Raw genomic sequence first — 21,829 nt, 5'->3', positions numbered from 1 at the left:
ATCAAATTAAACTGCAGTTTGAGGATGTCAAGAGTATACAATTGCATCACACCCGCAATTGTGTACTCATAGAAATGCTTGACAAAGAAATTGCATTACGTTACCAATTGAACCACAATTGGAAGCGATCTATTGTTTGTGCGGACAAAGCATTTAAGATCCCGGTATACGTGGATTGCGAGGCTGTGACCGTCCGAGTTCACGATCTCCCATCCACTATGAGTCCTGATACCATCAGCGAGTATATGCTGAAATTTGGTGAAGTGATTTCCATCAGGAACGAAACATGGAAACACTATTTTCCTGGAATCTCGAACGGTGTGCGGGTGCTGCGAATGAACCTGTTTCGCCACATACCTTCGTTCATAACCATCGCTAATGAGCCGACTATGGTGACTTATATCAACCAGCCGAAGATATGCTTCCACTGCGGCCAAGCTGCACATCCAAGCAAGACTTGCAAAGAGTCATCTGTAGCTACTAGCAAGGAAACTACGAAACAACCTTCAACTTCGCTTCCTTCAAATGACGGATTGTTTAGCCAGTCCGACTTCCCGCCGTTGGATAACAACAATAAAAAATCACTTTCGCCTACACCAACCAACAAACCAAGCGCAGCAGAACGAGAGCAAAACGATGACGAGTGGACGGACATCGACGACAACACATCGATCTCATCAACAGATCTCAGTGAGACTACGAACAAACGCCGGCGATCAAAGGGGAACAAAGAAACAGAAACGAAAAAAGTTTGTACTGACCAGTGTTTCCACAACGCGGGCCATGATGGGATTCGTCTCGACACTCCGTCGAAAGAGAAAAGTTTTTCAACAAAAAATAAAAATGAGAAAATTGTTACTAGAAATAATAAATTATGAATTTCGGCTCTATAAAGCTGGGTACGGCGGGTGAGCCTTTAAATAAACGAATTGGATAAAAAAAAAAAAAAAAACAAATGTACCATGTACAAGACGTTAATAAGACCGGTGGTTCTCTACGGGCACGAGACGTGGACGATGCTCGAGGAGGACATGCAAGCACTCGGAGTTTTCGAGCGACGCGTGCTAAGGACGATCTTCGGCGGCGTGCAGGAGAACGGTGTGTGGCGGAGAAGGATGAACCCCGAGCTCGCTGCACTTTATGGCGAACCCAGCATCCAGAAGGTAGCCAAAGCCGGAAGGATACGGTGGGCAGGGCATGTTGCAAGAATGCCGGACAACAACCCTGCAAAGTTGGTGTTTGCTAACCATCCGGTTGGCACAAGAAGGCGTGGAGCGCAGAGAGCACGATGGGCGGACCAGGTGGAGTGTGATCTGACGAGTGTTGGGCGTGACCGACGTTGGAGAGCTGCAGCTGCAAATCGAGTATTATGGCGGCAAATTGTTGATTCAGTATTATCATGAATTTGATGTTAACTAAATAAATGAAATGAGTGTCATTCGGTTTTCAGTCAATAGCTTTTTCCACATGCCTTAGATCGCTTTGCGGTCTTCAGAGAGTTTGTTCCTCGCAATATTTCCAACAGAAATCATTCATCGATATATTTTTAGGGGTTAAGGGGCAACCTGTGGTGATTTTTCTTTGAAAAAGTGATTTCCCCCATAGTAAATCGTATGAAAACTTAAAACGGCTGGCGCTAAAATATAGTTTCTGCGATCGAGCTGAAATTTTGCACAGTTGATATGGGGCCCAAATGGAACTTAAAAAGTGTACAGGAGTAAAATGTCTTTTCGTGTCCCACGCTAATAAGTATCACTCTTTCGATACATTCTTTTGTCCGCCCAATTTGTTTTGATCGCTTTTGTCTATTCCAGTCCACATTCGACTACGTGTTTTTTTTGACATCCATAACAGTGGTTCCCAAACCACTGTATACGGGTAAGGGTGTACAAACTGTAAATAACAGAACATTTTTTTTTTAATTAGTTATTTTTTCTTTTTATTTCTCAATACCGTTTTTTGCATCCTACAGGGTGCGCTAAAATAAACATAAGAATTGAATTCGTATATTAATAGTACAAGTTTTTTCACTTTATTTTTTTTTATATATTATTAACATTGTTTGGTTTACAAACCAAACAGCTGTCGTCCTAAGGAAGAAAGTGCACTGTAAACACTTTAAGGTTTTTCTCTTCCTCTTTTGCACTTTTGAGTTATTTTCCATAAATTTGTTTCCACATGGACGATTCGATTGGAGGCGAAACGCCTCCCAATGATATCATTGCTCGTACGCGGTTTTATCAGCCATCTTCGCCTGGACCTTGGGTTGTCTATTTCCGGCGCAAATGCAAGTATCCTGGGACCGTTATTCATCAAGTGAAAGCATCCAAGCTGCGTGTTAGCGCACCTAGCTACAAAGCAGCAAATGAAATTGCTCAACACGAAGCGTTTACTGTTGAATACGCGGTCTATGTGCCAGCACGAGAAGTGGAGGTGGAGGGGAAGATCCTCGACGAAATGCTGACATGTGAGGACATCAAGACCGGCTTTGGTCAATTCAAAAATAGGTCAATTCCTGATGTTCCTAGACTGTAAACGCTTATCTAAGGCTTCCATGGAAGGAAATAAAAATGTGTACTCGCCTTCAGCGTTTTTTCGAGTGACTTTTCCAGGTTCCGTCCTCCCGGAATTTGTTGTAATCGATGGTGGTTTTTACCCAGTGCATCTTTTTAGACCAAAGGTTTTTAATTGTACCAAATGCAAGCAGTTTGGTCACAGTGATAGCTTTTGCGACAACAAGCCCCGTTGTGGCAAATATAACCAAGCTCATTTGGAGGACTCTTGCACACAGGAAGCGGTAAAATGTAGCTACTGTGGCTGAGATCCACACAACTTGCAAGTTTGCCTGGCTTACAAAAGACGCATTTGAAATGAGAGTCGCTCTACTGTAAGGCGCTCCAAGCAGACCTATGCGGAGATGGTGAAATCTTTTAAAACACCAGATTCTGTGTCTGAATCATCTGTCCCAGTTGAAAATCCCTATCAGGAGTTGTCTTCCGATGATCAGGACGATGGCGAAACTGATGAGGGATGATCTCTTCCGGAGGTACACGCACCTGGAAAAAGGAACTCATCATCTTCCCCGGGATTGCGCCAAAAGGTCTTTTTGAAGTCTTCCCTTAAAAGTTTGCCTAATGTCAAAGGAGACGGGGTAAACTTAAAAACTCCGAAGAATCAGGCTCCTCTAGCTTCAGATCCATGTTGTAGCAAGAACCTGTCACCCCCGTCTCCGCCTGTTAAATACACTTCAAAGAGAAATAATCGACAAGGTAGCAAGAAAAAAGCTACCAAAGTTCCTCGCAGTTCAAGCAAGCCTCCTAGACCCAAGCGAGGACTGATTACTTTTAGGGTTCTCGTGGATCGCTTATATGATGCCCTCAGCCTTCCAGAAACATTTTGAGGCATACATGGCTTTCTTCTGAAGATGAACTCAACTTCCACGATTTTAACATTATACGCCAGGATAGAGATGACCATTATGGGAGAGTTCTTTTGGGGATCAAAAAGACTTACTCATTTTATAGAATTCCAATCGCGACTCATCCTGGCGTAGAAATCGTCGCTTGCCAAATAAACGTAAAGGGTAGAGAACTTTGCGTAGCTTCCGTTTACATTCCTCCAAGAATTTCAATTAACCGCCGTCATCTTTGGAATGCGGTTTCTGCACTATCACATCCAGTTTTAATTCTGGGTGATATGAACGCACATGGTGCAGGGTAGGGCACGCTATGTCCAAAAGGAAGTATTATGAAAAATGAATGTACCTTAAATGTTATTCCCTAGGATCATAGGTTTTGACTTCTAGTTTCAGAATCTGTGCGGGTTAAAATATTTCATCTTGGGTTTTTAGATATTTTTTGTTTTTTTTTTCCTATTTTCCCATACAAATGTCGAAAAAAGTCATTTTAAGGTCAAATTCATCTCATACAAAAATGTATGGAACAAAAACCCAAGATAGATGATTTTAAATCGCACATATTCTGAATCTAGAGGTCCAAAAATACGGTTCTAGCGAAAAAAATTTGAGGTACATTCACTTTTTATAATACTTCCCTCTGGACATAGCGTGTGGGGCGAACCATATGACGATAATAGAGCGGCCATTTTCTATGATTTGTGCGACGATTTCAATTTGAACATTTTAAATACAGGTGAAGTGACACGTATTACATCTGACGGCAAAGAAAGTCGTCTCGACCTATTACTGGGGTCAAGTTCACTATCATTCGATTGCTTGTGGAAGGTAATCGAGGATCCTCATGGTAGTGATCACTTACCCATTATAACCACCAAAAAGCATAATAGTGAGAGGCCAGACCATCCAATTCAGGTTCCTTTTGACCTCACAAGGAATATCGATTGGCAAAAGTATGCAGAAGCGGTATCTTTTGGCATCGAATCATTCAATCCCCTCCCACCTTTGGATGAGTATCGATTCCTGTCTGATCTGACATATAAGAGTGCATTAGAATCACAAAAACGACGTGTTCCAAGTGCAACCTTCAAAAGAAGACCAGCCACACTAGGCTGGGATGATGATTGCACCCAGTTGTATCTTAAAAAATCTGATGCTTTCAAAACTTTTCGTAGGCACGGTACCTCAGATCTTTATCAAAAGTACGCAAAGCTCGAAAGACAGCTGAGAAACCTGCTGAAAGCGAAGAAGCGTAGTTATTGGCGACACTTCTTTGAGGGTCTCTCAAGAGAAACTTCAATGACAACGCTTTGGAGAGTGGCTCGCAACATGCGAAACCGCTCTTCTTCTAATGAGAGTGACGAATACTCCAACCGTTGGATATTCAGCTTCGCGAAAAAGGTCTGCCCAGACTCAGTCCCAGCACAAACGATTACTTGGGAAACATCCCCAACCCAAGAGACGGTTCTCTGGACAGACCCTTCACTATGCTGGAACTTTCTATGGCTCTTCTTTCATCAAACAATTCCGCTCCGGGACGCGATATGATCAAGTTCAATCTTCTTAAGAATCTTCCAGATATCGCGAAAAGACGACTACTGGATCTGTTCAACTCATTCATGGAGAACAACATTGTTCCTCTAGAATGGAGACAGGTCGAAGTAATAGCTATTCAAAAGCCTGGTAAACCAGCGTCTGATCATAATTCATACCGCCCAATTGCTATGTTATCATGTTTAAGGAAATTGGTGGAAAAAATGATCCTATCGCGACTCGACCATTGGGTTGAATCGAACAGCTTGCTTTCAAATACACAGTTCGGGTTTCGCAAGGGCAAAGGAACAAACGGTTGTATAGCGTTGCTTTCAACAGATATTCAACTGGCCTTTGCGGAAAAGGAGCAACTGGCTTCAGTTTTCTTGGATATTAAGGGCGCCTTTGACTCAGTTTCCATAGGCATATTGTCAGAAAAACAGCACAATAGTGGACTTCCAGGAATTTTAAATAATTTCTTGTATAATTTGTTGTCAGAAAAACATATGAGTTTCAATCTCGGACAACTGACAACTTCCAGAATTAGTTACATGGGCCTACGCCAAGGCTCATGTTTAAGTCCCTTGCTTTATAATTTTTACGTGAAAGACATTGATAGTTGCTTGGAAGGACAATGCACGCTAAGACAACTTGCAGATGATGCTGTGGTTTCTCTAAAAGGCCCACATGCATAAATGTTGCAAAGACCATTGCAAAATTCTCCTGGGCAAGAGATTTAGGGATCGAGTTTGCTCCGCAAAAAACTCAATTGGTTGTGTTTCCTAGAAAGCGGAACCCAGCCCAACTGAAACTCAATCTTTTGGGAATAGAAATCGACCAGTCTTTGACTTCGAAATTCCTTGGGGTCTGGTTTAATTCAAAAGGCACTTGAGGTACCCAAACCAAGTATTTGGTGCAAAAATGTCATTGAAAAAGTGATTTTCCCCATACTAAATCGTATGAAAACTTAAAATGGCTGGCGCTAAAATATAGTTTCTCCGATCGAGCTGAAATTTTGCACAGTTAATATGGGGTCAAAATGGAACTCAAAAAGTGTACAGGAGTAAAATGTCTTTTTGTGTTCCACGCTAGTGTGGAGTTTGTCATTGAAAACTTCGAAGAAATGCTCAGTCTGAACACTCAATCAAAATTCATGAGAATCTATCTGTTCTACATGTCATCTGACATAAGCCTACCAAGTTATAATCCTCCCCGTGTACACTTCACTAATGACAGTACCTCTGTTCAATACGATCTGTCCATGAAACAAGCTATTCATGCAATACCAGATCAACTGCGATGTATATCTATTCCTCGTATTTTTAACGAAAAGTACCAAAATGTCAACTCCTGTAAGAGATTCTTCACTGACTGTTGCTGAGCTGGCAGCAATCAATTTCGCTTTGGGGATGATTTCAAACAAGCCCGTAGACCATTTCTTCATCTTCTCGGATAGCCTTAGTTCGATTGAGGCACTCCGGTCGATGAAACCTGTAAAACATCCATCTTACTTTCTTACAAAAATAAGGGAGCAGCTGGGTGCACTGGTCGAAAAATCATACAAGATCACCTTTGTATGGGTTCCCTCACATTGCTCAATTTATGGGAATGAGAAGGCGGACTCTCTCGCAAAGGTGGGCGCACAGGAAGGTGAGATCTATGATAGAAGAATTTCACATGATGAATTTTTTAGTTTGTTCGCCAAAGTTCTCTTCAAAGTTGGCAAAATGATTGGCGACATGGCCAGCTGGGACGGTGGTTACATTCCATTATTCCTATTGTTTCTTTGCCAGTGTGGTGGTATGGTCTAGATGTAAGTCGCAATTTCATTCGCGTGATGTCAAGACTTATGTCCAACTATTACTCGCTAGACGCGCATTTACACAGGATTAACCTCGCGTTGAGCAATGTTTGTACTAAGTGCGGTTCCGGTTATGATGACATCGACCACGTAGTTTGGCAATGCCCGGATAATGACGCCTCCAGAGCGCTATTATTGGATACCCTTGAGGCCCGAGGTAGACAACCCGTTGTTCTTGTGAAGATGTGTTGGGGACCCGCGATGTCACATTCATGGGATGTATTTTCGACTTTCTTCGCTCTGCTGGTATAAAAGTTTAATTCGCTTGTGTTTTCTTCTCCAGTTTTTTTTTTCTCTGTTTTGTCCGTTTTATGTTACGAAGCTGCTCCTGGCCATCCGGAAGACCAAGTCCCACAACAAGTTGGTACCAACACCACAAGGCACCGAATACGCTAGCAAGATGCGATTCACCCCCGGATGAGCAGCAGTGAAACCTTTGGCCCAATCCTTACCCTGTCCATCCCTCAAAATGTGACCTTCTAACCTCGAGCTGCCACGAGTACCCTGGCTTCCACCCATTACTAACAGATATCATCAAAAAGTTATTACTCTGTATAATGTATACTGTTAAGTACAAAGAGAGATCCTCGGCTCCGTTAAGCGTTATACGCGATTGAGCCCCAAATAAATGAACTGGATAAAAAAAAGAAAACTTAGGAATCATTAGGTTCCTTCAGGAAAATGATGCCTCTGGAAAATCTAAGCAAAAAGTTGAGAATTTTAAGGAGAAATTGGGTATTTTTAAAGAACATTGGGCATTTTAGGAGAAGCTGAGCATTTTAGGCGAAGTTGGGGATTTTTAAAGAACGTTGGGGTTTTTAGGAGATATTGGGGAGATTAAAGGAAACTTAGAACTCATGAGGTTCTCGAGGAAAATGATGCCTTTGAGAAATCTAAGCAGCAAGTTGGACATTTTTGTAGAAGTTGGGGATTTGAGAGGAAGTTGGGCATTTTAGGAAAATTTGGGGATTTTTTAAAGAACGTTGGGGGTTTTAGGAGATATTGGGGAGAGTAAAGCAAACTTAGGAATCATTAGGTTATTCGAGGAAAATTATGCCACTGGAAAATCTAAGCACCAAGTTGTTTTTTTTTTTGAAGTTGGGTATTTTAGGAGAAGTTGGCAATTTTTTAAGGAACGTTGGGGGTTTCTTGGAGATATTGGGGAGGATAAAGGAAACATAGGACTCATTAGAGTCTCCGAGGAAGATGCCTCTGGAAAATCAAAGCAGCAAGTTGAGCATTTTAGGCAAAGTTGGGGATTTTTAAGGAACGTTGGGGTTTTAAGGAGATATTGGGGAGAATAAAGGAAACTTAGGACTCAGGAGGTTCTTCGAGGAAAATGATGCCTCTGGAAAATCTAAGCAGCAAGTTGGGCATTTTACAAGAAGTTGGGGGTTTCTAAGGAAAGATGGTTATTTTTTGGAGATATTGGGGAGGATAAAAGAAACTTAGGAATCATTGGGGTCTTCGAGGAAAATGATGCCTCTGGAAAATTTAAGCAGCAAGTTGAGCATTTTAGGCAAAGTTGGGGATTTTAAAGGAACGTTGGGGTTTTTAGGAGATATTGGGGAGAGTAAAGAAAACTTAAGAATCATTAGGTTCCTACAGGAAAATGATACCTCTGGGAAATCTAAGCAGCAAGTTTAACATTTTTGGAGAAGTTGGGCATTTTAGAAAAGGTTGAGAATTTGAGGAGAAGCTGGGCATTTTAGGAGAAGTTGGGGATTTTTAAGGGAAATTGGGTTTTTTTAGGAGATATTGGGGACGATAAAGGAAACTTTGGATTCATTAGGAGGAGGATAATGATGCCGATGACCTGTCCAGGAACCCATTCGGTTTTGTTTCGGCGATGTACTTGCGCGTACACCAGGTCGTCCGGATTGAAGGCTCTTTTGACCGCTCCGTGTCTTTGGTTGAACTGGTCGTTCTGCTTCTCGTTGACCAGGGTTGGCCGCGGAGAACTCGGCTTCAAGAGATCCAGGGATGTCCGCATTTCTCGTCCTAGGAACAGGTGCGCAGGAGATTTACCATCCGGAGCGTTTCGGTTTGGTGTTGACCGGTAAACGGATAGGAACGTCTGAAGGTGCTGGAACGTCACCGTCTTTTCCCCTTCGGCAAGTTTCTTCAATCCTCTCTTCAAGGTATCGACGAAACGTTCTGCTTGTCCGTTCGATTGCGGGTGATACGGGGCTGTCGTCAGATGCTGGATACCATTTTCGTCACAGAAAAGCTTGAAACTGGCGCTTCCGAACTGGGTACCATTGTCGGACACAAGAGTATGTGGGTTGCCATATCTTGCAAAAGTTTCTTGTAGCAGCTCCAGCGTCGCTGTGGTAGTGGTGCTACGGGTCCTGAAAATTTCCGGCCATTTTTAGTAGGCATCTACCACGACAAGGTAGAAGTAACCATTGACCGGTCCTGCGTAGTCGATATGAATCCTTTCCCATGGTTTCGTTGGTATCGGCCATGATGATAGGGTAGTCTTGCGGGGCAATTTCGCAGCAGCAGCACAGGAACGACACTGGCGCACAAACGATTCAACGTCCTCGTCGATGTTCGGCCAGTTCACGAAACTTTTTGCGAGTGGTTTCATCCGATCGATCCCGGGGTGTCGACGGTGGAGTTGCCGGATGATGCGTTTGCGGAACCGTTCAGGGACCACAACTCGATCGCCGAACATGATGCAGTCCTGGGTAACTTGAAGACTTCTCTTCGCGAGTAGAATTGACGTACAGCTGAAGTGTGGAGCTCGCTTGCCGTGCTCGGCCAGCCGTTGCTGATGTGGTTGATTACCTCTTGAAAGACCGGGTCGTCTTGCGTTTCCTTGGCGATCATTTGTGCTGTGACAGGCAAATGGGAAGTAGAGTCGTCGAGGATTGCCTTCACGTCGGTTTCCGTCTGGAGAGCAGTGATAACGTATTCCTCGTCCGGTTTGCTGTGGCAGCTCATCAAGCGTGTCCGAAACTAGCCGTTGGCACGAACTGGATATCGAAGTCGCACAGCAACATCGTAAGCGCCCAGCGCTGGAGACGATTTGCCGTGTAGACGGGAATGCCTTTCTTGCTGCCGAAAATCTTGAGAAGGGGCTTGTGGTCAGTCTGTAGCACGAATCTGCGACCGAATATCATCTTGTGGAAACGGGTAACTGCAAACACCAACGCGAGCGCTTCCTTCTCGATTTGACCATAGTTTTCGTCCGCAGGTGTGAGCGACCTTGAAGCGTGAGCGATGGCTTTGACGGAGCCGTCGGGAAAACGATGTAGGATAACGGCACCCAAGCCGTCCTTGGACGCATCTCCAGCCACGATGATTTCCTTACTGGGATCGAAGTGCGTCAGCAAGAGATTGGAGACCAGGATGGACTTGAAACGGTCGAACGGTTTTTTACACTCAGCAGTCCACTTCCAAGGAGCATCTTTCTTGAGTAGCCGATCGAGGGGTGCTCGGAATTGCTTCATCTGTCCAACGAACCGTCCGTAGTAGTTAATCGCACCGAGGTACGATTGTAGTTGCGATACATTCGTTGGAGGTGCCATTTCGGAGATAGCGCTGGTTTTGGCTGGATCTGGGCGGAGACCATCCTTGTCGACGATGTGGCCCAGAAACTTGATCTGCGGCAGGGAGAAACGACACTTTTCGATGCGGAGATGAAAACCATACTCACGAATTCGCTGCAGCACAGCGTGAAGCCTGAGGTCGTGCTCCTCTTGAGTCCTTCCAACGATTAGGATGTCGTCCAGGTAAGGCTTGACACCAGGAATGCCGGCAACCATGCTGTCGATGATCCTCTGGAACGCTCCAGGAGCCGATTTCACACCGGGCGGCAAACGGTTGTACTGGAACAAACCCTTGTGCGTGTTTATCGTGAGCAGTCGTCTTGATGATTCCTCTACTTCGACCTGGAGATAGGCGTCCGATAGGTCGCCGGGTGCGGCAGCGGATGGCGATCCGACTCGAGTGCGTCGTTGAGACCCGTGGAGTAGTCACCACAGATACGTACGGAGACATCGGACTTGCGAACCACGACTATGGGAGCAGCCCAATCGGAGAACTGGACTGGCGAAATGATGCGGCCAGATTTTGTCACGTCTTGAACGGTGATTTCGGCGTTGAACGCACCTAGGATCCCGATGCTGTTACCAGAGGCACTCACGGCGTTGACTTCCGATGGATTGATGACAGGCTTGCCCACGGATGTCCAAGTGCGCTTGGAAATAATGGTGATGTCGAAGGCACAATCAAGCTGCAACGTTGCGGGCGAACCGTTGATTTCGATCTTGACGTACTTCCGTTTCTTCGTGAGGTCAACTCGCTTAACCGAGATACCTTTGGACTTGACGACGTCTTTAGGTTTCGGTTTGTCGACCTGCTTTGATGACTTCTTTTCGGATGAGGAGCAGTAGCCTTCCTTGTGGCCCTTCCGCTTGCACTTCGTACAGGTATGGGACTGGTAGGGACACTCCTTGACGTAGTGTAGATCCCCACAGAACCAGCAAGGTGTTTTCGGTGACTGCGACTTCTTCTCCTTCCGACTTGAAGTACGATGATGGCGAGAAATTGCGTGAACGTTGGACTTGTCCCCGCAGACTTTCTCGATCATCTGGGTGTCTTGCTAGAGGTTGAAGATGCGGTTGCACTCCTCAACCAGGTTTTCAAGCTTGAGAGTGGCACCGTCGGCGGGCGGCGCGTTTTCTTCAGCTTCCAACTTTAATCCAAAATCACGCGGATGGTTCGGCAAAACGCGTTCGTGGAACTGCGTACCGATTTTCCGCAGAAGCAGCCTGACCTTCGCCTTGTCGTCCAAATGCTTACCGTCTTCCTTGAACACGTCCTCGTACCGAGCGTACCACGAATCGAAAAAGATGCCGCCGTCCGGATCGTATTGGAACTCGTCGATTCCGGTGGAGAGTGACTCGATGATCTTCTCGCTTCCAGCTTGATTGGCGTTACTTTGCTGGAGAGCTGCAATCTGCTGCTGCTGGGTTGCGATGAGATCCGTCAGCCGGAGAATCGCTTGCTTCAGATCAGCGTCGGCCATTCTTGATTCTTGAGTGGGTTGAGGGCTTCAGTGGTGGAACGGAATTTGTCTTGATGCTTGACAGGAACAGGACAGGAACTTTTCCTCGTCGCCAACTTTTGTCACGTTCCTTCTTTCTTGAAGTAAATGAAAAACTGTGCTTCTTGTTAAGAGCTAATTTATTACGAATGATTAGTTTGGTGGCTTGTAAAGAAGTGACAATTAATTTTAATTTTGTTGATCTTCACCCATGGCAATGGGCATGGGCGACTATGATCCATATTTCATCATGCACATGGTGGCATAACACTATGCACACATCCATTAGGTAGACACTACAATAGCGGTTTGAGTTATTTGAGTTTTTGTGACAAACATTATATTTTTTCATGTTGAAAAAATTTTTTTTTACAGTATGTATTTTCATAGGAATCACCATTTAGTTATCTAACTTTGCTGAAAAATTCATAGCAATCGAACGAACCAGTTTTGCTGTGCAGATTTTTGAATATTTTTGAATCATTTTCACATACACCCTTTTGAAAAGTTAGTCGTGATGCAAAATAAAAATTTGATATCGAAAAATGGCGATTTAGATGGAACTGAAAAACTGTGCAAAGTTTCAGTTCAATAGAAAATCATGAATTAAAAAATTTCCCTAATTTTGATGCTGTTGCTTGGAATCGCTCATGTGTCGTATCACTTTGCGGTCTTCGGCAAAAGTTTTGGCATATCCTAGGCTATACTTCAACGTCATTAGTTAGATCGTTTTAGACAAAAAAAAATTTAATTTAGGAGAAAAATGCAAAAAGCACGTTTTCCCATTCTAAGTTCCATACAAATTTCAATCGCAATGCGGAATAGGACGCACCCAATCGCTTCCTAATTTTACACAGTTGTTTTAGACGCCAAAAGGAATCGGAAAAGCTTAGTTCTAAAGAATCGAGTTTGTTGACCCTGTCTAAATTGCATATAGTGTCTTTAGTTGTGGTGGCATATATTTTATGCAAAATAACTTTTTCCATAAACGTTGGATCGCTTTACGGTCTTCGATCAAAAGTTTTATTGCAATCTGTTAATGGGGGTAAGTGCACTCATTCATTTCAAGAGGTTAACATAACGCTCTACCAGATTTTTGATTGTAAAACTAACTTTTCCCACTCTATTTTTTTTGTAAAATTGAAAAAGTCAGCGCTAAAATTACCGATCGAGCTGAAATTTGGTACAACCAATACTAGACCTATTAGGCATCCGAAAATCATACAGGAATGACAAATTTTTGTTCTTCATGCAACCGTGTCCCAGGCTAATAGACATGCCTTAACACTAATATTTCATGATCATGTCAGGCTCTTAACAATAATTCTTGTAAATTTACAGTTTTAATGAACAGAATATATTTGCACCTACCTTTGTAGTACGAAGTATATAATTATCCAAGCTCTCCAACACTCTACGACGTATTGATTACACGAATGTTTGTCGGATTGGGTATCCAGTAAATGGTTTAACAGTTTATGGATGGTTTGTACCAGGCGTGACATTTTTTCGAAAGATGCTGAAAACATAAAACCTGATTTAGTAATTGATTATAAGTAAAGATTCCATAATCATACTTATGTTATCGACAAATTGTTCAATAAATGTTTGAATGTAAGGTAATACAAAGTTGATCAGCTTTGCATAATCATTACGACGAATGGATCGTGCGTTTTTGGTCGAAATGAATAAATCTACTGCATACTTTAACGATTTTTCAGCCCAAATCATGCAATCCTAAAATGACAAAAATACTTTATTAAATAAAAATGTACTTTTACTTACAAATGTGTTGGTGTCAAAGAGAAACGCCAAAATGGTCACTTTCTTTTGCAAAATTTTTATTGTATTATTTATGTTTCATCGTATGCAATATTCTCCGTGCAGTCGGAATTTTCGACTAGCGAAGTTGGATTTTTCTTTAAATCCGTACGTCGGACCTAGCTTCGGAAGTGATGCGCTGTATAGTGGACCAGGTTTACTATACAACGCACTACCGGCCGAAGTTTGGTCCGTCGCACGGATTTGGAGAAAAATCCAATTTCGCGGTAGTCGAAAACTCCGATTTTCAACAAAATTGAGAATATACATACAGTGACGGACAAAACAATAAGACCACCGGTCCTATTTCATACAAAATGGTCAAGTTTGACGATATGGTACTCGGTTTCTAATAGAAATCCTCTAGATAGAGATGAGCGGAAGCTACACACGTCGATTCGGCAACGCTGTTTGTTTTGTTTACAATAAAGACACTATATGCAAAGACACGAAATGTTCCAATTGGAATTCCAAATTTGCTGTCAATGTCATTCCAATCGAGCAGGAGACCTGTCAAACGCGCTTTAAAAGCATTGCTCGACAGCATCATCGTCATGACGCGACAATCATCATCAATAGCAACAATCATCAGATTTCGTGTCTTTAGCATACAGTGTCTTTAGTTTACAACAGCTGCCAACACTTGCTACAAAGCTAGATGTTCAAACTTTGTGCGTGACTTCGTTGTGGTTCAAGTTGTTTTGTTTACATTTTCTAACTATGGTATAATTTTTTTTCCAAAATTTTGTTGAAATAGCGGAGCAATCGAAGAAATCTGAAATTCATTGCAAAAGTGTTACGCTAATCATATCGGCAGAAGTGAAGCAAGAAGCAGCAATGGAAGTTTTTTCGACAAGTTCAGCAACAAAAGTGTCGTCATAAGCATGAGCTTTTGAAAGCAGAATTAATAATTTTTTATCTTTTTAATAAACATACATATGCCGCCAATTTCTCGATATTAAAAATAAATAATTTTTATTTATTTAGTTCCGATTGCAATACCGTTCAAAAGACGCCTTCCTACAAACGATAAGCATGTTCATTTGGCTCACACTTTGACAGTTCTCTCTGCACGATTGGCTCACAATGGCCGCCTCCGCAGATCTCTATAATGTAGGATTACTAGTTTCTAATAAATCGATTTGGCTGAAATTTTGGCAGCCGACATGGATTTACAGGAATTTTGATTTAAATTAAATTGATTGAGTTCTGTTCACTACTTCCTAAGTTACAGATATCCGGTGCGACAAAATTCTGACACCAAATTCTTATGATAGATATTTGTGGTCAATTAAATAAAAATGTCCCCAAGTTTAAATGGCATACTTAATCTTACTACGTGTTTATCAATCATCAAGTATCAGATACTCTCATATATCATTTGATAATGGCAATCTGAAAGTGATCCTATTATTTTGTCGTTTCGTATATCTGTAACTTTTGATGTAGTGAGCAGAACTCACTCAATTAAATACAAATCAAAATTCACGTAACTCCATGGCCACTGTCAAAATTTCAGCCAAATCGGTTCACAATAAACTGAGCATCACATCGTCAAACTTGATCATTTTGTATGAAAAATGGCTGGTGGTATTATTGTTTTGTCCGACCCTGTACGTTCGAAATGTCGAGTGAGGTTGCAATGAAAAACACGTGAAGACGCTTAACGGATACAAATCGAAGATGGAGACCGCATATAAGATTTCCGACGATAACCTGTCCGCTTCAGAAGTGCTGAAGCACTGCATTTGTGCTAGCAAATAATGAAGAAAGTCTGCCATTGATTGATGCACCAGCGAAAAGAAAAAAAAAGGTTTGACATCCAAGCGGTGTGCCGTTTACCAACTCCCTCGCTGAGGGAAGTTAACCGTTATGTGGCCGGCAAACTCTGCTTTTTTCTACACCGTGTATTTTAAATGGGTGTTGGGTACCCGGGTACCCTGCCGGCCACATAAGGGTTAAGGATGCCATTCACCAGTTCAAAACCAACAAAGCAGCTGGTAAGGATTACAGATAGTAGAGTAAACATAGATCCGCTAAGTTGAATCCGTTGTATCCAAACGAACTGTCAAAATCTGTATCCAAACGAGCATGACGTCACGATTTGGACAAAATCAATGGAACGCATGACGTCATATTCAATCGTCGCACTTTTGAAAATTACTACTTACACGCTTGAAAAATTTTAGTCAGCGGTGTCCGTGGATCTATGTTTACTCTACTATCTATAGTAAGGATGGTATCGCAGCTGAACTCATCAAGATGGACCCAGAAAAGTTGGCCACCTGTCTGCATCGGCTGATAGTTAGGATCTGGGAAACCGAACAGTTACCGGAGGAGTGGAAGGAAGGGGTTGTAACTGTTGGTTCAGAGGTAGTCTTGTGGCTCCTCCACAATTATTAGATTTTTCCAATTTCACTTCCTAGATTTCCCCTCAATACGCCCCTGCACGCTATGTCCAAAGGGAAGTATTATGAAAATCGAATGTACCTGACATGTTATTCGCTAGGATCGTAGCTTTGGACCTATAGTTTCACAATCTGTGCGGTTTAAAATAATTCATCTTGGGTTTTTTGATATATTTGATTTTGTTCATGTTTTCCCATACAAATGTCGAAAAAAGTCATTTTAAGGTCAATTTCGTCCCAATGGATTATTTTAAACCACACATTTTCTGAATCTAGAGGTCCAAAAATATGGTTCTAGCGAATAAATTTTGAGGTACATTCAGTTTTCATAATACTTTCCTTTGGACATAGCGTGCCCTGGTAAATATTTCCCATTAACTTCGGGTCTGTGACACTCATATTAGAAGTGGTGAGTGTATGAGTATTTTTTTTTCTCTCCCTTATTGGCACAGACCTACTGGTCCATATCGAGTGTATGAGTATGTCACATCTCTCATAAGCAGCTGTCATGTTGCGAGTGTCACTGAGGTCGAGCAGTTTGAGGATCAGGGCAAAACATTATTGCGGTAAAATAGAAAAAATCCAACGGGGTTGCGGTGGTTTCGACCGCCGCAGTCGTTCCGCAAACGTCAAAAGTGCTCGGTTCACGCTAAAAAGCACTCACTCACTTGGTTGCCATAAAATTCAAAAATAATGCAAATTGTTCAATTTATGGTTTATGTAATCACAATTGGTGCCACAATATGTAACTCGTTTTTAAACAATATTAGGTGTAGTTTCAGCACTTTTGTATGCAGCTGAACGCCATTAAACATAATTAAAATTTTCAACAATTTATTTTTGTTGATAGGTTGTGTGCATACTTTTTAAAGTGTGTAACAGTTTGACGTTTGCGGAATAGGTCTTCGTTGTCTTCTTCACTCCGCCAGGTTGGATGATTTCTCTGGATAAGCAATACTTCGCCCTTTTTATACTCGCCGATAGATGGTGCGCACCTCATTGATGAAATAGGGTGTGACACAAAAACCAATAAAACATAAATGTTTAGCATAAATAAATGTTAAATGTTTGTACCGTCGCCTATATAAGCACCAAGCATCGAAGCAAACGTTCTCTTTGGCTACGAATATTGGAACGTAATAGTAGTGCGCGCGTGTGTAGTTTATTAGTAAAATTGAGGTTAGTGTTATTTGTTGAAACCTCATGTTAGTGGAAGAATTTATTAATTAGTTATTGTCGGGCCGCCACCAAACCGGACTTCGCACAATCAAGTCGCGACGCGACCCAACTCGCGACGTTTTTTAATCATGCCAAAAGTAGTGCGCATCCTTCCCGTTGTTGTCAGCAACACAGCGCACTAGATGCGAAACAGTTGCGACACTTGTGGATCAAGAAAATGGCAATTTTTGATTGAATGTCGGTCTTGATTCCAACCGGATAGACAATATTTTTCTCTTTGTTAGTACGTCATGCGATTGTTAGTTGCTAGCACGTCATGCGATTGTTAGTATGTTAATAGCAAGTGTGATTACGACAAAGACGTTGGGTTAGTGTGTAAAAATGTTAATTGAGTCCTTAAGCTAATTTCCGTTAAAACTGTTATAGTTCCATGCAATACAAACAACAAAAACAACTAATGTACGAAGAACAACACTTCTTCTTCTTCTTCTTCTTCTTTGTGGCTCTACGTCCCCACTGGGACTTGGCCTACCTCGCTTCATCTTAGTGTTCTTTTGAGCACTTCCACAGTTATTAATTGAAGGGCTTTCTTTGCCTGCCATTGCATGAATTTGTATATTGTGAGGCAAGTACAATGATACGCTATGCCCAGGGAGTCGAGAAAATTTTCCCGACCGGAACGGGAATCGAACCCGCCGTCTCCGGATTGGCGAACCATAGCCTTAACCACTAGGCTAACTGGAGACCCAAACCTGTCGAACGAAGAACAACACATACAAGCTAAAATCCACAAGAAAAGGTAATTAAGGCGTTAAAATTGTAAAGATGAAGATTTGGTGCGGTTAGTTGTGTGAATGCTTAAGTTCTAATATCTGGTGAATAGGCCCAGACATTGGGCCTTTTCTTTTTATTTTGTAGCCTTTCTCTACCAGAAACACGGAATCACGAGCCATCTGGTTCCCTAGTGCGCGTCCGTTGTGAAATCCAGCCAGCAAAACCCGCTATTGCGACGACCAGTACCCACAATGGGCCGTCGACATCGACAACCCGCCTGGGTACTGGGTACCCGCTTGGGGAATAAGACAGGTCGGAGGATGCCTATGAGTCCGACGCCGTTCTACCGAACCCCGAAGCATAACCAGCCAAACGATGAGCGGACTGATCACCCGCTCGTCCATTCCCGACAAGCCAGTCAACCCTCTACCAGCAACAGCAGTTCTCCAACCACCCAACAACAGCAACCTACAAACCGCAAGTACAATCCACCAAAGAAAATGTGACGTCACAATAAATTGTATATATTACTTAGAAATTGTCTTGAGCCCAGTTCTTTCAAAGAGTGAATTCTTGTTTGATTGTTTTTCCACTATTTTTGTGTGTGTTCGTTTATCCGGGTTGAAAAGCAACCATCAAGCCTCGACGTCCCAGTATTCCCACATTTAGTGAAATTTTGTATTTCGATCTTGTACGGTATCATCATTGTGTCACTACTTGATTATGTTTGACTACGCAGTCATTTATTGAACAAACGACGTTCTTTATATTTATTCTGTGTGTATGTTCCCTTTATTGGCCATCGTAACTATTATTACTCCTGCTCACATCAGTGCTTCCAACAGTCAGCCCTCCCGAGAAACCACAGTTACGATCCCTTATTCCTTAATCCCTGAGCATGCAGGTTACAGGGTAATCTGCCCCATTCACAAGAAATGCGACCATTTTGAATGTGAGAACTTCAGGGCGATCACTATTTTGAATACTGCCTACAAAGTGCTATCCCAGATCATCTTCCGTCGTCTGTCACCTAAAACGAATGAGTTCGTGGAAAGTTATCAAGCCGGCTTCATCGACGGCCGGTCGACAACGGACCAGATCTTTACCGTACGGCAAATCCTCCAGAAATATCAGGTGAATATCAGGTCCCAACGCATCACCTGTTTATCGACTTCAAAGCGGCATACGACAGCATCGACCGCGCAGAGCTATGGAGAATCATGGACGAAAACGGCTTTCCTGGGAAGCTGACTAAACTAACTATCCAGTTCATTAAAATCTCGCCGGGGACTGCGACAAGTTGATGGACTCTCATGCCTACTCTTAAACATCGCTCTGGAAGGTGTGATACGACGAGCCGGGCCCAACAGCCGGGGAACGATTTTCACAAAATCCGGTCAATTTGTGTGCTTTGCGGACGACATGCACATTATTTCCAGAACATTTGGAACGGTGGCAGAGCTGTACACCCGCCTGAAACGCGAAGCAGCAAGGTCAGACTGGTGGTGAATGCCTCAAAAACAAAGTACATGCTGGTAGGCGGAACCGAAAACGACCGGATCCGTCTGGGTAGTAATGTTACGATAGACGGGGATATTTTCGAGGTGGTGGAGGAATTCGTCTACCTCGGATCCTTACTGACGGCTGACAACAACGTGAGCCGTGAAATTCGGAGACGCATCATCAGCGGAAGTCGGGCCTACTACGGGCTCCAGAAGAAACTGCGGTCGAAAAAGATTCACCCACGCACCAAATGCACCATGTACAAAACCCTAATAAGACCGGTGATCCTCTACGGGCACAAGACTTGGACCATGCTCGAGGAGGACCTGCAAGCAGTTTTCGAGCGACGCGTGCTAAGGACGATTTTCGATGGTGTGCAGGAGAACAGTGTGTGGCGGAGAAGGATGAACCACGAGCTCGCTGCACTTTACGGCGAACCCAGCATCCAGAAGGTGCCCAAAGCCGGAAGGATACGGTGGGCAGGGCATGTTGCAAGAATGCCGGACAACTACCCTGCAAAGCTGGTGTTTGCAACTGATCCGGTTGGCACAAGAAGGCCTGGAGCGCAGAGAGCACGATGGGCGGACCAGGTGGAGTGTGACCTGGCGATCATTGGGCGCGACCGAGGATGGAGAACGGCAGCCACAAACCGAGTATTGTGGCGTACTATTTTTGATTATGTCTTGTCTTAAATGTGATGTTGAACAAATAAATGTATGTATGTACGTTGTGCCGTTTACATCCATCGACCGATCAGCGACGAGGATCTCATCGGCGGCACACCGCTTGGATGTCAAAACTGTTTCTTCTTTTTCCTTTATGCATCGATTAATGAGCCATTTTACGAAGTGACAACAATGTTGATGATGATATTGATTTCCACGTGTTATTGGGCATTACCTCCTGTCAAAATTCATTCATAAAATCAGCTCGTAAAATGGACTATTCCACTTCACGAATGGGACAAAAGTGATGGTGCGCATGTCGGTTGCGGGTAACACGCTGTACGTGCGCATTTTTCCGCAAGAAGTTGAGGACGCCCCGCATAGAGAATTACAATAAATTTCACCTCCCTGATAGGGTTAGTTTATGACAAATAGTTGCTTTAGTGTTAAATGATGTGAAACTCAGAGCAATCCACTACATATCAATCCATGTCTAAGTGGTTACAATAGTCTGTAATGCACAGTCATTGTGGTAGAACGATGACAACTTGTGAGCAAAGGTGGCAATATGAATAGGGTAAAAGCTATTTAAATACTTAAAAAGAACATTCAGACACGTTCAATGCTTCCAGTGAGCTTTTTTCGCTCTTTACTGCTTCCAGTAGCAGCGAAAAGTGTAGACAAGAACCTTTATAGCATCTAGTTCCTAGAGCTGACAGCTCGGCGGCGACCCTGTCACTTGTATTCAATCCATCGTCAAATTTTCACCTCAAGCTCACGGAAGAATGGTAGTCAAGAACTGTCAAATCGTATGGAAAAATCGCGGAAAACGTTAATTGTCGGAAAACGGGAAAGTTTTGTGAAAAAATAGTCAATAGAAATCAAGAATGGTTTGGATTGGCAACTTCTTTTGACTCACTCAAAGTGCAAGTTTTCGGTAATACCAATCCGTGTGGTCAATTATGAATTTCTGTACAGATGGGTAAATTATTGGTTAAATTGGGAAAAAATCCACAGCTCAGGTGAGATTTGAACTCACGACCCTTATTCGCTAGAGGTTGGGGAAGCGGTGCCTGTACGATAGGCAAACAGTTTCAAACAATAAACAAATCGCTTTTGTCTTCGTACATATATACTGCTGAACTTTAAAACGAGAATTTTCCATATTTTTTATAACGAAAACTTTTTATCTCGACGAATTCTTCCGAAAATGCATTGGAGCATTCCCTCCGATTATGCTCCTCCATCCTTAACCATCAGCTGGCAGCATCGGCAGCATAAGCAGCATAAAAGAAATGTCAGATTGAATCAAAACAAACTACACCAACCGAGAGAGAGAATCTCACGCACGTGTTACACCTACGTTAAATATGTCAAAGCGATGTGTCAGTTTGGTTGCTGTCTCGCTCTGCAATCGAACGACGATTCGAACGGCGATTCCAAAAACGACGGTTCTGATTCGTCGTGTTCAGTTATGTCGAATTCGTTTATTTGCACCGCCTGCACCGCTTTGCGGCTTTGCCACCGGGTGTAGCAAACTTGCACCGAAACCGTTCGTTTATTCGCAGGTACTGTTCTGTTTTGACACCCGATTGGCACCGGTGCAAGAAAATG

At 43.0% G+C, this 21,829-nt stretch overlaps 1 protein-coding gene across 1 annotated transcript; it reads right to left on the bottom strand.

Annotated features, from left to right (window-relative positions):
* Positions 1–95: 95 nt before the first annotated feature.
* LOC134290592 (uncharacterized protein K02A2.6-like) lies at positions 96–9,277 on the bottom strand. The gene is made up of 3 exons (XM_062857758.1): positions 9,216–9,277; positions 8,665–9,160; positions 96–248 (listed from the first exon to the last, which is right to left on the bottom strand). Exons 1-3 carry the CDS (start codon positions 9,275–9,277, stop codon positions 96–98), a joined length of 711 nt encoding a protein of 236 aa, XP_062713742.1.
* Positions 9,278–21,829: the final 12,552 nt, after the last annotated feature.

The sequence above is a fragment of the Aedes albopictus genome, chromosome 3 (genome assembly GCF_035046485.1).
Source record: "Aedes albopictus strain Foshan chromosome 3, AalbF5, whole genome shotgun sequence".
In the NCBI taxonomy this organism is placed as follows: domain Eukaryota; kingdom Metazoa; phylum Arthropoda; class Insecta; order Diptera; family Culicidae; genus Aedes; species Aedes albopictus.
This window is presented reverse-complemented; position numbering and strand designations above follow the sequence as displayed.